At 38.2% G+C, this 16,228-nt stretch overlaps 1 protein-coding gene across 8 annotated transcripts in view; it reads right to left on the reverse strand.

Annotated features, from left to right (window-relative positions):
* Nucleotides 1–16,228, reverse strand: part of KCNIP4 (potassium voltage-gated channel interacting protein 4) — a 472,256-nt gene that overhangs the window by 225,938 nt on the left and 230,090 nt on the right. Inside the window, exon 1 of one of the 8 annotated variants that reach the window (XM_030011650.2) lies at nt 13,538–13,929. The exons of 6 other annotated variants lie outside the window; for them this stretch is intronic. In XM_030011650.2, the coding sequence (XP_029867510.1) occupies nt 13,538–13,637 (100 nt within the window). In that variant the 5' untranslated portion in view covers nt 13,638–13,929. Of the gene's footprint in view, nt 1–13,537; nt 13,930–16,228 lie in introns of those variants that run through there. One more of the 8 variants, XM_030011710.2, reaches the window with a different exon arrangement.

Here is a 16,228-nt window from a genome sequence, read left to right on the forward strand (position 1 = left end):
TACTTGCCAATTACAGCTCACTTCCAAGAAACAGGCTGAGGTCAAGGCTGTAATCAGCTTCAACTAGATCCAAATAAGCGTGTACTGGGTTACTGAGACCATCATATTTTAAACAATGGAAAACATTTAATACTATGATAACAAAAAGTTATAGTTTCACTACTGTTCTTCAATTATAATAGAAAAAGCTCCGCCCCCCCCCCCCCCGCAAGAAAAAAAGAAATCTGCTTTAATCTGAGTAGTGATACTGATCGCACAAAGTGTTAAACATGGTACTTGGAACTATACTTCTGTAATTCCTGATTCTATACATCCACATAAGACAGTGATGTCTAAAAATGTCAGTGAACATAGAAGATATACCAATATTGAATTTGTTACTTCACCACTGCAATAAATATTCACTACAGAACTTTAGAAAAATAAAAATCTGTGCATGAAAAGTTTACATTTTATATCTCTCTAAAAATTAAGAGTAGTGATACTGCAGGTTTATAATCAGGAGGAAAATTCCCAGAGTAAAAAATCTTTAAGAAGAAAAAAAAGGTAAAAATAGGAGGAATGGGGATCTTCCAAAGAGGAAAAAAATACATCCTTACACTCACCTATATTCATAAAGATAAATAACTGCAGATTAATTTTTTCTAAAAGTTAGTTTGATAACCGAGTAACAAATGGAACAGTTCTGAAGCAGCACTCCGAATTCAACATGTTATTTCATTCTTTATGGTAGGCTAATTTAAGACGAACAAAACCACAGGAAGTGGTACACTTGTTGTACTCCATATCAGGCCTCACAAGAGAAAGTCAGACCTTTAATATGGTTATTTCAAAGGAAAAAAATAAAATTACCAAAGATTTTCTAATAAGCTCTTCTAATGAAAAAGATAGGAATGCACCCTTGTCTTTAGTTCTGTGTAGAATCACTTATGTGAATATCTCTATTTTACATGAAAGTATAAGATGAGCTCATTATTGCTCACATGCATTAGTGGTAAATTATGAACTATGGGCAAGGCAGGTATATTACCTCTTGCCTCTGACCCATCTTGAGACCAGTTTTGAATCCTGTGTCCAGTTAGAATATCAGTCCCCTAAGAAGTTTATCAAAAACTAAAAAAGGTTCAGAAAAGAACCACAAAACTTATTTTGAATTTGGAAAGCAAATGTTACAAGTGCTAAAGCAGTTTTACTTAGTTTCTAAGAGAAAAAGGTGAAGAAGTTCCTAAACACAGATTAAAAAATAATCTACAAAGATTAAAGATATCTGATGCTACATAGTATTTTACATCTAGCAAAGAACAGGCAAAGGAATTACATAGGTAGATCTTGAGCTAAACAGCAACAAAAGCCAAAAGCAGATACACATTTCTAGCACTGAAAGTAATTAAATGCTGGGCCAGCTTGTCAAAACATGTCGTGATAAATCTTTAACTTGGGTTTTTACAGTAAGATTACTTTTTAAATAGGAATATTTTAGGTCTATTAATTATTGGCTCAGTCAACAAATTCTAACATTCAGAAAGCAACCGCTTCCTAAAATAATCCTGTAAAAGAATGGGAAGGAAGCAAAGAGAAGGGCAACCAAGTTGGTGAGGGGCCTGGAGCACAAGTCTTATGAGGAGCAGCTGAGGGAACTGGGGTTGTTTAGCCTGGAGGAGAGGAGGCTGAGGGGAGATCTTATCGCGCTCTACAACTCCCTGAAAGGAGGTTGTAGCGAGGTGGGTGCTGGTCTCTTCTGTCAGGTGGCTGGAGATCGGATGAGAGGAAATGGCCTCAAGTCGCACCAGGGGAGGTTTAGATTGGATATTAGGAAAAATTTCTTTACTGAAAGTGTTGTCAGGCATTGGAACAGGCTGCCCAGGGAAGTGGTTGAGTCACCATCCCTGGAGGTATTCAAAAAGTGCGTAGACAAGGCACTTCAGGACATGGTTTAGTGGGCATGGTTAATGGTTGGACTCGATGATCTTGAAGGTCTTTTCCAACCTAAATGATTCTACGATTCTATGAGAAAAATAAGTAACATTTAAAGTATGACTTAGCAGATTATTATGATTTTTGCAGTGATAATTCAAAGGTGATGTCTTCTCACTGAATGGATCAGCATCTGAGCTGATTGAGAATTCCTTCCTGTCTTAATGACATTTTTATTATTACTGAACTATTAAAGATATTTTGATTGTGGGTAAATGAAATACATTTCAATATATCTCAATAGCGAACTTGCTAAACAACAATTTCAGCAACATATTCTGCCTTCAGTTATACCTCTTTACTTCTGAAAACAATTACTCATGTTCTGGTAACCTGATTCATCTCAGATTACTTATCCAGCCTTAAAATTGGCCAGAATGTGAACTCTTGAGCTTTGTGATGATGACTAAGAGGGAGAGAGCTCTAACTTCTCTTCAAATACCAAATGGTTTTCAAGCATGGCATTTACATTGCCACAGTTGTGTAAGAGCAGGACTTTTATTTGTAGAATAAGCCTTAGAAGTCTTAAATTCAAAGTTAATTTAAGACAATCTAGATTGATGTTGTATAAAATATACATAATGAACACATTAAGGTAATTTTTGTTCAAATATATTAAAAATTTAGAAAACTCAAACTGTGTAAAATTCCTTTTATCACCAGCTGCAAGTTACAAATGAAGCAAGGCAGACTTCCAATGCACCTCCTATCCTTAGGATTTTGCTAGGTGTTCAGTGGCAAACATTTTTTTGAGGGTACAGGTACTTTTGCTGTCTTGCAAATATAAATTTAAATCTCAGACTTCAAAGGAGGTAACTCAGATGGCATGTTAATGTATTTTAAATATTTAACACGTATATCCTAAGGCTAAATAAAATTTGAGTCAGTGTGAAAAAAAGTTCTTTCTAATGAAAAAATAGTCAAGGACTTCACTCAGATGATAGATTACTTTCCAAGTGGACAGACTACACCCTCCTATAGCGGCAGAATATTGTCTCATCCTCCCACGGAAGAGTTACTGCACATGAGCATTATGGATTATCTGAACAAATCTGGGCTTTCCAGAAATACCAGGTTCACTATAGACGCACTACAAGACAAATCTCTGCCTGCGTTTTAGGCACAACAGATGAGCAGGGGCTGCCACCATCAGAGAAACTTATGCAGGCTGTGTCTTGTTTCTGTTGTTCCTGAAAAGCTCCTCAGAAACAGGCAAGGGATGGCTGTATATAGATGATTTTTCCACCAGGAGCGATTGACTTTCCTGGTGACCTACAGCCACCCCATCACTTGTCAGAGGCACAGTTAGAAAAAACGCTGATTGGGTATGAGCTTCTGCTACCAAAGGAACAGATCAACTTCTAGATGGCTTGTTTGCTGCATTTGAAATCCTCAACCAGGTATTTTCCAAGAAAATGGGTCAGGTAAGCAACAAATAACATGCGAGCTGCAAGATGACTGTCTGATCTTCTGAAAAGACTTTTTAAAACCAGGGTGGGAGGGGAGAATAGTTAATTTCTGGGCCTCACTGATGTGACATGCTGTCTCACCTTATCAGTCAAGGTGTTAAAGAAAGTTTTGGATAAAATTACTCCAATACTCCTTATGTATACAGCAGATATACACACATACTTGCATAATATTTTATCTTTAATACAAGAGAGGGCATAAGGTTTTCTAAATGGAGGTAACAGTAGCAATTAACCTTGAAATGTATTACATGAGCTTTGAAATATTTGTAAACTCGGTAATAAGCTTGTTTTAATATGCATCCTCATAATGCATTAGTGGACTCAGACTCTTTTTCAAGAAAATGCTAATCTTGGTAACAACAGGGTTTTGACGATACTGTAATATAGGCACAACATTAACCTATGGGTTGAAGTATTCAAAAGTATAGGTACTGCTTAAAACTACTTATGTATATTGGATAGCTTAGGTAGAAAAATGGCATTCTTGAGGACTCAGCTAGAAGAGTAGTTTCTACAAGACGAAGTCTCTTATCAGTTATTCATTTGTGCTAAGCCAGAGAGACAGTGAGTATGGATAATGTAAGGGGTCCAAAAGGCATCTCTTTTTATAGGTGTCCCAGCAAATATTCATGCAACTGTGAGGTGTGACACTCCTTACATACTGCACATAGCTCATCTTCTTCTTCACCCTGAAAGTAAGATATCTTACAGTTTTGGGTTGTAGGTCATTAGGACTTTCTCCAGAACTTTTTCTCTCCCCTCTCATCACATGCATGCACAGAAACTCATATCTTTATATTTGGACAATCCCATCAATGATTTCAACACAAGATTATATAACTTCTTAGCTGTGTATGTAATGCCATGATTGCCTTTGCAACAGCAAGCCATCACTGAACACAAAACGTTGTCAGCCTGACGGAAAAGGGTAATAGGGGGACCAAAAAAAACAGTGTCAGGTGGATTTCATGTAACTCAATCTGCTCCCCTCCAACAGGGATATTTAAATAAAGCTATTTATACAAAATGTAATTTGGAAACTAAGTTTGTCATAAAAGGTGAAACCAAATGAGATTTACTAAAGTATAGGGAAAGAGAAGGTGAATCAGGTCTGTGCCTCCCTGTCAAACCTTCCTGATGTAGGGGTAGACCCTGGGGTACAAGAGTCTATTCTGATGTACGTACAACATTTGCTGAGTGTTATGCATTACCAAAATGCATATGTCCAGTGAAGATATCTTCCTTCATGTCTTAAACAATTCACTTCTCTAATAACCCTTTCTGTTTTCTGTTTCAGGTGTACAGATTTACTTTGTTGGAGTTTTCTGTATTAGAATTTGTCGTTAGTAATGAGTGTTAAACTTACAATCATATTTCTTCTACATAAAAGTACACAGCATTTCCTACAATAACTTTGAAATAACTACTGGGAAATAAATATCTGATTAATAAGCAGGTATTCACCTGATTTAATCTCTTTTTCTTTCATTATCTCACATTATCAACAATGAGAAGATAGCTGTTGTAGCCTGCTTTGGATGATCCAAGATTTTCTGTGTTTGAAGAAGAATAATTTCTGGACTACTGATCCAAAAAAGAGAATGTGCCTGGAGAAGTGTATATATTAATGCTTCTGTAGTGTTATCCGAAAATGACAATAAGGGCTATCAGAAATAAAGATTGGACAACTACAATCAGAAATTACTTCTAGAGATACCACTGGTGAAAATGGCTGCAGAAAGTAAAAATAGAGATGTTGTATCAGATTAAATCATCTGCCTCACTAGATTTAGGCAGCATTCAGTCTGGCTGGACTGAATTTTCTACCACGTGCTGAACAATTCATCAATAGCTACCAGAGAAATAGATCAGACAACTAAAGGAAGAACTCTCCTATAAAAAAAACCAAAACCAAACAATAGCTAGAACACAAGACCTTCTTTAAAAACCAATAGCTAGAACATAAGATCTTCTTTATAACTTAAAGAAGATATACAATAATTTGTAACTGTATGTGAAGGAATTTGGGCAGAGAATTCAGGAAGGGGTCACAGGGCAACGTGAAAATACAAACTATAATACTAAATAATAAGGCCGTCTAGCACACTCAGTGATGCAGCTTAATCCTTCACCTTTGATACTAGAACACATAGGACTAAAATGATTTAGCAAATTTAACTGACCTAATCAGGCAACAGAAAAAAAAATGGAAAATTCAGCTAATTTTTCTTACTCCATGAGCAAGGGCATGAGAAGTAAAATAACTGGAAATAAGCCATTTTTAATGTGATTATTGTGATGTTGATCCACATGGGTCTACCTGAATCGGATCATGGAATCTTACAGTGGGATGCAGAAGATAGTATATTGGTCAGATATTAGCCAAAGCAACTAGCAGACTGAGTTAATCATAATGCAAAGCTCATAATCATGACAATGCAAGGACATACCAAAACCTAGCAAGGGTTTTCACAGGGATCGTATCAAACCACAGAATGCAATGATATATGTAATCTGTGATACTAGGGAGACACCAGCTTGAAACCACATGAAATAAAGTTCCTAAAGTTTGGAGTTACTATTTTCTAACAAAAGAGACCTTGAGCTAACTATTATATAAGTTATATGTTAAATATCCTTTAATATATCCTGTTATACATATTCTTTAATATACCCTGTTAAATATCCTAGAAAGGCATGAGCTCAAAAGTGGACTAGAAGTTAACATGGGGCATAAGGGCCAAAGCTGAGCATCTCTTTGCATTGTATGTGAGCAAAATAAATGCAGTCTGAACTCAAAGTGTGTGTATCTAATACATCTAAATCCATGTATCCTTGGTGTGTCAAAAAGCCTGACTTTCTGAAGCCGAGGAATATTTTGAGTGAAGGTGACTGATGGGAAAATCAGACAGCAAAATATAATAAAAAATAGGAATTCTATAGGAAGATGCATTAGATGATAGACAAAATGTTGCAATCCTGCAATAAAGAGAGAAACTTTGGTTAAAAACTCATTTTCCTTCTGTGGTATAGTACCTACATTAGTTATAAATGTGAGAGTAATAGTGAACACATGGAAAAAAGGGAAATAACAATCTGAATGAATTATGATGTATAGAAAACTTACATAGGAAACTAAAGACAAAGGAGAAAATCCATTACTGAATAAAGCTTTAGACTTTATATTTGGGTTGGTTATTTCTAAAATGCATGAGGAACGAAAGGAAGCATATCAACAAGGATAGCATCATAGATAATATAACAAGTGCAGTTGATCTTCCTGATTTCTGAGACATATACCAAATGACTGACACTGAGCTCATGGCCAGAAAACATATAGTGCCTACTTAAAAGGGAGAGTGAATCTGGGAGTGATGCAGAGAAACAAACATGACTCACTAGGTAAAGATAAGGGGAAAAAACTAGTTTTCAACAATAGCAAAAAGGAAGAAATTGTGAACTGAAGTGACCACTCTTTCTTCCCTTGTCATCTCCAGAACATGTCAAGGTTTTGGATTCACCCCACCTAACTTTAGAAAGCCTGTAACTCTCACAATTTGAGAATATCACTGACCTTAACAGATAGATCCCAAATAAAAAAGATCACTTATGCTCACTTGGTCTCTCCTTTCATCAAATGCATTTCATGGTTTAGTCAAAACATGCTATGGGGTTCATCAAAAAAGCCAATGGATGAAAGGTATTGCCCTGTGGCATACAGGACTTTAAAGCACATGATCTGACAACTCCTTTTTACTTCATGTATCAGCTTGAGAAACTTAGGACTCTCTGGCTTTGTTTCCCTGATATATTTGGATAGATCAGGAGATAATTCTATTTAGTAAAGCATTTTTAATTCTACAGAAGAAAAAAGTGCAGAAAGTATTCTTAGCACTAATATATTTCTAGACAGAATGGGTACACCTGATTTCACTATTCAGGTTATTTTCTTCTGCCTACCAAGTTCAGTACGCCATTTTTCCCCTAATCATTGACAAAACCATGTTCTTAGAAAATGTTTACTTTTCTACTTGGTAGAACATGAAACTAATTAGCTTTAAATATCTCGCTTAAAAAATCCATAACATCAATTTAAGTTTTATTGGGTTTTTGATGATTAAAAGACATAGTTTATTTTTTTGCTATTCCAGCCTTAAGTAAAGTAATAAATGTTCTCAAAACTTGGTAGAAATTGTGCGTATTTCAGTTTATACTACCCACATGTACTGATAGCTAAGATAATGAAAAAGTGAAAAAAGAGAGTGAATAAATGTAACTAGAGGACATTTATAGATTTGCATTAAAAGGGAATTCAGGCCTTGTGGAGAAGATGTAAAAGTAAAGGTATTTACAGTGATAGGCAAACACTGTGCAATATATAATTTTCCTTTGCTTATGGTGGCTCTTTGACAGTAGGAATGTAGCATGTACTTATTCCAAGTAAATAAATGAGATACTTTGAAAATATAAATTCTATCTTGAGTAGCCAGTAGTAAGTAGGGGAAGTAAATATCAGAAGTTGTCTCCTTGGGGGAGATGAAACAGACCAGAACCCCATCTCTTTCTCATACCCAGGTTATTCTCATAAAATCCTCTAGGTTATCACCTAAAATTACAAGAGTAAAACTGAGCAATAAGATTCTAGTATTCTTCCATTTCATAGTAGATGAGACAATTTCCTTTTATTCAAAGTCCCATTCTATATGTGATGCCTAATAACCAAACCGCAACAGGAAGGAGACCCTTGTGTTCATGAACTGCATCACTGCTATTCACCACAGAGGAAAGCTGAGAGTTCTCTGATCAACTCTCTGCTTACTCCGGTCTAATATTTTTGTTCTCCTTTCCAAAAAAGGTTAATTATAAACTAGTAAGTTTGCAAAAGGTATTGTATTGATAACTTGGAGTGTAGTGCTCTTTATCCATCTATTTCTTTGACATCTCTTCATTTGCAATTACAGTATTTACCACTTTGATCTCTGTGGATGTAAAGCACTAGACAAGCAGATTATCATCAGGAGTGACAATTAGTCTTGAGAAAAGAAGCTCTTCAGCAGACACTGACCTGGGAACACGAGAAGGTTTTTCAGCAACAATGGACCAGCCTTCAGAAGATGATTCAGAGATGTCAAGACTGCTTAAAGCAGGCAACTAAGGGCTGAAGGCACCTATTACAAATTCCCTTGGCTAGCAAGTTTCCTTTCTTACCTACCTATTTCTGTTTTTTAAAACTGTATACAGAACTTGAGGCTTCTAGGATGAAAAAAAACAGAAGGGGAAGAGTTTTCCTCTTATTTATTCTGCCCAGTAGTGGCTTGCCGACCAGTCATGCAGGATGCACAACCTGGTCAGGTGCTCACATGCGCACAGCTTCAAATCAACTACAATAACATGCTGCTGCCTACAAATGACTTGCTAGTGCTGTTAGAGCAGAAATATTTAATCAAGGAAAACTTCACTGGAGTTCTGTGTTAAAGATTTCTATCTACTGCTCACTCGCCTGAATACGAGTAGTTGTTTAAACAGCTGTTTTAATTCAATTTATCTTGTTATATATGAAGACATAATTGAACAAATTACTTCTAAGGAATGCCTGAAATTGCTAATATTAAAATTTCTATCATCTCTTTTTCTTTTGCACACTGTCAGCTCTGGCTAATCATTTCACATATGGGTCCATGATTGCTTTCGTACTTCATAATTCTGTGCATAACTCTCTTTGACATCAAGACTGATCTTAAGAAAAGAAAAATTGCAGAAAAGCCCCTATGTTTATTACAAGCTATATCTAGTATGAAGTGCTAGTGATTATGAATCCTCTGAAATGAATATTCCTCTGTTTCCATACACAAACACCACTGTGAAGAGGGACATCACTGTGGAAATGCAGAAATTCCCAGCAGATCGTAGCCTGGATGACAAAACAGCTTCAGTGGCTGCTCATTTCAGAGCAACCACAAGTAACTTCCACTGCGTTTTCAATCATATCCAGTCCTTCTCAAAAAAGGTTGTAAACATCACAAGCAACTCCCTATGTGCCTGTGGTTTTGCTCTGTTTTCTAGCTTATGAATGGAAAGTTGTCAATAGCCAGAATTATTAAAATGGGATTAGAAGCTGCTTTGACATTTTAGAGGAATCAAGTGTTCCAGTAATTTAACTCAATTATTACAATTTTAGATGTAAAGTTCTACTACTGCTACTCTCAGGGCTCCTAAACAAGGAGATTAGATACGATATCAATAACATAGAAACATGGAATCCACATTTCACAGTAACATATATGATTACTTCTATGCCTTCTTTTTTCTTCCTGCTAGTGGTACTAACTGCTGTAAGAGTATTTCCTAAAAAACAGGGTATTCTTATGTAAATCTTTTTGATCACTCACAACCTTCACAATTCTTCTCTGAACCTTATCCCTAATGGTGTAGGTTTCAATGCTTGCACTGATGAAGAGGAGTTTATTTTGCTGTTGGATTAATAAGTGATTTAGCTTTGGAAAATCAATCACAATCTTTTCAGAAAAGTACTAGAAGTATACTGAAATCATATAAACTGATATCCTGAATATTGCATAATCTTAAGATGCTAACATACTTACATTCAACGCGCTCAGTTCTTGTATCTCATTTCAATTGTGAATGACTTTTGGAAAAACTTGCCATACAAGAAGAAATATGATTGATTTTAAATTTATATCTAGATATATCTAGGAACAAGCTTTCCTGATTAGGTATCAATACACTACTCCTTACACCTTACATATTACCGTTTTAAAAAAATCAGTAAAGTTTATTTAAGAGGATATAACCCAATTTACGAAGAGTTAAATATTTAACCTAGAGACAAAGTCTGTGCAATCCACAACCCATGAGAGTGAATAAATCTGTTCTGCTACTTATCACTTCAGGAGCTGTCATACAGTATTAAAAACCTCTATTTGAAAATACTTTTATAACAACAGTAAACCCACTCAGCAGTTAAAGGCAACTAGGCAAAACCACAGAAAGCATACTGTGATCTAAGTGAGTGCAATACATCATAAAATAATATTTAACCTAGAGATAAAGTCTCTGCAACCCACAACCTACAAAAGTGTATAAATCTATGCTGCTACTTATCACTTCAAGAGCTGTCATACAATATTAAAAACATCTATTTGAAAATACTTCTCCTACAACAACAACAGAATCACTCAGCAGTTGAAGGCAACTGGGCAAAACCACAGAAAGCATACTTTTATCTAAGTGAGTGCAGTACATCATAAAATAAGTATAAGCAAGTATATACAATTTTAATTCTGAAAATATTTTATTATTTTCATCGATACTGAAAGTAATTGCATACTATTATTATTATACAGATAATTTGTATTGAAGAGTCTGAAGAAAGCAGAATTTTACTTACACTTATGATAGTTATTATGACACTGAAAAGAGGAAAATGAGATTTTGCTATTGATTTACATAAAATGCACCCGATTCTTCCGAATTAATGTGGAAATGGTTCACAAAGTTCAGAATCATGACAACCCAGTGTAGGAAGGAAGATACTTTAGCTTCAAGCTTTTGTTACCATGACAGGGACTAATTCTGAAACCTAGATCTCTACCAAAGCTTCAGTATGATTTAGAGAGTTCAGATTTATTGTCCTGTGTTGGGTGGACTGTGTTACAGATTATTACTGACTCTGTGGATGACTTCCTCATAGATGCAGGATGTGTTTTATATGCCATAACCTATTCATTTGTATGAAACACGCAAAAAGATTTCATTGGGACATATTAACCTTTGAGGAAAAAAAAAGAAAAAAGAAAGGATATAACCTATCCAAAACCAGAAAACTGCAAATGTCCTTGTAACGAACAACATTTTCAGAAAACTGCAACTGACTTCTTCACTGATTTTTGGAAAAGCACAGGGAGAGTCTGAGTACACTTCTAAAATTCATTTTTTCTTAACATTCTACCTAAAAACATCTCTAACATTTGCACAATTTTATAATGCGTGTACTTTTCATTCATGGGGGAAAATGAATAGCCTTGATGCTTATTAAAATCATGACAATTTCTTCAACTCCCTAGTAGAAGTGTATAAATCTTTTTTTGTATTGTCTGTCATCAGTTCAGATCTTTAATTCTCAAGTTTAAGAAAAAAATGGGGAATAAGGCTGCACTGTTCCTGAACTATGAGGAAACAAATTCATAAATCTGTGCAATTTAGCTAAGCCCCATTTTCATACATCATTGTTTGTATCTATTACTTGATTCCCACGTAACGTGCCTTTTATCTCATTCACATCAGTTGAACACCACAGAGGAATGGGGCATATATGTCTTCCTGTGGTTTCATCTAGCTGGCATGCTGGAAACCTGTCCTGCACTAGGTAAGAAGAAACTTCAAGACTCCGTGCACATGCAGACTCCCCGTTTTTTCACCAGTGAGGCAGACAAAACAGGCAGCTGCACGAGAAACTTATTTCTTACAGAAATCTTACAACCACTTACAGGCAGCTTCACTATATTTCTAACTGTCTTCCCATTATCAGCTTCCCCAGCCATAAAAACAAGTACAAAGTGCTAAATTTTGCCAGGGAACCTGACCAGACGCGGCAATCGGACTCGACAGAGCACACACCAACCTGCCAACCAACCTAAGAAGTAAATATGGCTTTTTTTTTCCCCAATCTCTGCAGCCTCTAATGCCGGAGATAACTTTTATCATAACGTTTCTCAAGTTGATTGACATTTCTATTTACAACTGAACACAAAAGAAAAAGAAAAGCAGAAGTTCATAGCTCTGAAGGGAATCTCTCCGTTGTCATTTAAAATCAATATAATGCACTCTAATGGATACATAAATTCTTTACAAAAATGCACTCGATAACACATTTTTATGAGTCCCTGCGGGGTTTTCAGATTCTGTAATCAATACTAGCAAGTCTACACAAGACAGCAACAGACAGAGAAACAGCTGAGTGAACTTCCTTATTTAAAATCACTTGAACAGAAGACTGCGTTTCTTGAAAGGGTTACATAAACAGGATTACTTTAGACCTTTTCATAGGAGCAAATTTTGCTTATATTCTTACTCGTTAACACAGGAAACCACAATCTCTCAGTCAACAAAGTTCCCCTTTTCACAGGCATAAGTTTATACACTGTATTCAAATGCTAGCTTACAGGAAGATTTGAGAATACAATATTTCTTCAATGTTTGAGAAACAGACTGTTTCAGTCTGAACCCTAATAAAACCCTGGGATGCAATAAATATCACTACATCATTACATCAACCATGCTGCAATCAGTGTTTTTTTAGACTAACTCCTCATATGGCAAGAATAACAGCGCTTTTAGAAATAAGGTAAAAACAATCTATATTCCACTAACTTTTACATACAAAAAGCACATTTTAAATAAAGTAAGCTTCTTATTTTTCACTTTTACTGCTTTATACAGAAGCAACATTGTTAAGAAGAAAGGAGATGATCTAAGATAAACAAAGCATCGAGCAATAAAACTTGCACTTGATTGCCCTAAGTGAATGTTAAAGTTGCTTATTTTGAATCCGAGTATTGTGGTTCTTCTTCCTCGAGCACATTTTAAAATCTTCACAGTAAATTAAACATTCAACAGGTTTTTAAACTGGATAAAAATATGTATCTTGGTATTATAACAAACCCAGTAGAGATGATGTTAACATGCATAGACTACAAAACAATTTTGAACAGATTACAAGACAATTTTAAGGCACTGCAACTGTATTTGCACGTTAACGTCCTGAAACCTGCTTTGACCCCTACTACTTTAAATTCACAGATTTAAAACAGGAGTAAGAGATTCAGACTTTAAGGCATTTATCTCTGCTTAACATCTAAGTTTACGCGTGCAGTATTCAGGATACGTTTGTTTTTCCTGCGAAAGAAAATCACCGCAACTTTAACGTCAACAACAGCCACCCACCGACGCGCACACCGCTCTGGAGGCGACTCGGGTAGCGTCTCACAGCCAGTTCACAGGTGTCCCCCGCCTCGCTGCGAGAGAGTAACCGGATCAGAAAAACGACAAGCCACTGAAAAGCACTCCCTTACCTTCTAAACCTGCTTCAATCAGCCCAAACTGTTCCAACACTTTAACGAAAAGCACAATCACGATCAAAACCGCTATCATTTCCAGCCCTTCCAAGTTCATGATGAGTTAGGTCATGGTCTGACCACCGCCACCGAGGAAAGCGCTCTTTGCAAAGCCATTAAACTAGGCGCAGAAGGCTCCTGCGAGGGAAGGGGGCGAGCGGGAGGGGAGCGGCGGGGAATACGTCCATCCCGTCTACCCGAGCGGAGGCCGGCAGCGGCAGGCGGATCGACTCCGGCCTGCCGCCACTACCCGGGGCTCCGCCGCAGCCAGGCAGCCATGCGGACAGCGAGGGGCCCCCCGCCCCCCGCCCCGAGGTGACCCGGGAACCGGCCCCGGCAAAAGGGCCGCGCCGGCGGCGGCGGCGGCACGGCTGGGCGCGAGCCGCTCCCGCTCCCCGGGAGGCAGCGTCGGTGCGGGGAGCCCGTTGCCGGGGAAACGCGGGGACCGGCACGCGCCCCGCGGGCACCGAGGGACAGCACACGGGCCCGGCCGCCACAGCGCGGGGGGGGGGGGACACGGGACGGGACGGGACGTGGGGGGACGTGGGCTGGTCAGCGGCCGGAGGAGGATCCGGGGTGAAACCGGTGCCCGGGGGGAGGAAGGTGTGCTCACAGGGGAGCCGCGGCGGGAGTCGCCCCTCGCCGCGCCTCGCCCTGGCTCTCCGCAACCGGGCCGGCCGTCAGGGGTTTGCCAGGGTGTGACTCGCCAACTTCTCGGTTCGTTTCTCCCGGCAAAAAAGCGGCCTCGGTACTGCGGGATACAGACCGTTGCGTGTGGCGCGTGCTTCGCGGCACTTTATACACCGCGGCGCGCTCAGAATCCTTCTTTTGGAATTGAAACAAAAACCCAACCGGGCCGTCTCAAGTTCTTATTCGGTACGCGGGCTTATTGGGAAAAGAACAATCGAAAAGAACAGATTGAGAAGGAGAAGGAGAAGCAAGCTCGTTAGTTTTGAGAGCTTCTCACTCCTGTAATATTTCATAAACAAAGTATTTTCCGTGGAAAACGCTCGCGGTGAAGGACGTGAATACTAACCACAGGACCAGACTGGTATCTTACACCAGTAACACCGGCCTATCTACAACAGTTTGCAACTCTGGCATTGTCACATGCAGCGCACAACGCTGTTCGTGGCTAAGGATTTGCTCTTTAAATCCCTTAATAATTTAGTATCTAAGAAGGAATTTACATTAGAAAAACAGCGCCTCTATTGCAGCAAAAATGAGCAGGGGAACAATTGCAATAAATTTAATCCTGTCTGGCAGAGTACTGTCCTCCACATAGTTGGAATCAATTACTACCAAGGGCTCGGTTTTCTTTCTTTCCTTGGATAAGATTAAAAAAAAATCATTGCATCATGTGAGAACTGGCAGCAACTTCTAAATCCCCCAGGTATACTTGCATTATGATGGGTGTTACCATTATTGAAAACAGTAGAATGAAGTGGGAGTAAAGGGGCTAACAGATACAATATAGGTACCCTTTTTTCTACAGTGGATAAATAAATCCATACAGCGTAATGTTCACATGTCGCTATTCTGTGCTTTTTTGCTCAGGGTTGGACTCCCTGAAGCTGCTTAGACTTTCTGTCAGAAAACCTAAGGTTTAACACTCCATCCTAAATACTGTATTTGTTTCATTTCTGCAGGCTGCTTTTCCTTGGGTATCTTTAAAGGCCTTTGTTTGCTGCAGACTTTCTTCTTACATTCTTCTTCTTTCTCTCATTTAATCTTTGTTCCAAACAAGGCTAAATATCTTTCTCCTCTAAGCCATCTTATCAATGGCTTTAAGGACAGTAGGTCCAGCTCTCTTTCGATGTGGGACTAAAATGGGCTAATTTATCAGCCGCAGCAACATAACCTCTGCAATCTGTATGCCTTTACGCAAAAGGTTGATAGAAGTTGTGTTTGGGTACATGCAACATTGCCACCTGAACTGGCATATTCATTTTCATTAATACCTTTCATTAATATTTGTCTGCTGAAAATGTTAACATGAAAAAGCTTTTTTAAAAGACCCAATATTTACTACTTTTGTGACAGTCGCACCTACTCAGAGCCGACAGCAGAAAGCGGGAAAGCAGAGCTTGTGGTGGCGGTGCTGCGAAGAAGGCGGCTGTCATTGCCCCCCCAAACCTGGACCCCACGGCTGGCAGTGACTAGACAAATAAGCACGTGGGAATCCACTGTCTGTGATCTGCCTCCTCAAGTACGGGCAAAGTAAACAGTTTTTCCCAGAGGTGTAGATCTACTGCACCTGTGGCTAATCCTGACCCTTTTTCCAAGGCACAGCAGGGAGGTACAGAAGAAAGGAAGGAATTAGTATTACTCCAGGTTTACAGATGGATGCCAAAGCACAGTAAGAATAATCATCTCCAGGGAAGGCAAGGACTTTGCAAGAAAGCTGTGACTAAACTCGGGTTTCTCAAGTGCTGTGAAACAGCCATGAGAGTTGTTTTTTTTTTTTTTTTCCCCCTCCTTTTGATATACATACAGGTAATCTAATATGTACTTAAATATACCTTCCCTCATTAGGTGATCACTCTTTAGCAAAACTTTATAAAACCTTACAAAAGATATTTCTTCTGTAGGAACGCAAAATAGCACAAACCTCTCTCTGATCCTCACACTCCTACCTGCTTAAAAATG

This window comes from Aquila chrysaetos, chromosome 1 (genome assembly GCF_900496995.4).
Source record: "Aquila chrysaetos chrysaetos chromosome 1, bAquChr1.4, whole genome shotgun sequence".
Lineage (NCBI taxonomy): Eukaryota > Metazoa > Chordata > Aves > Accipitriformes > Accipitridae > Aquila > Aquila chrysaetos.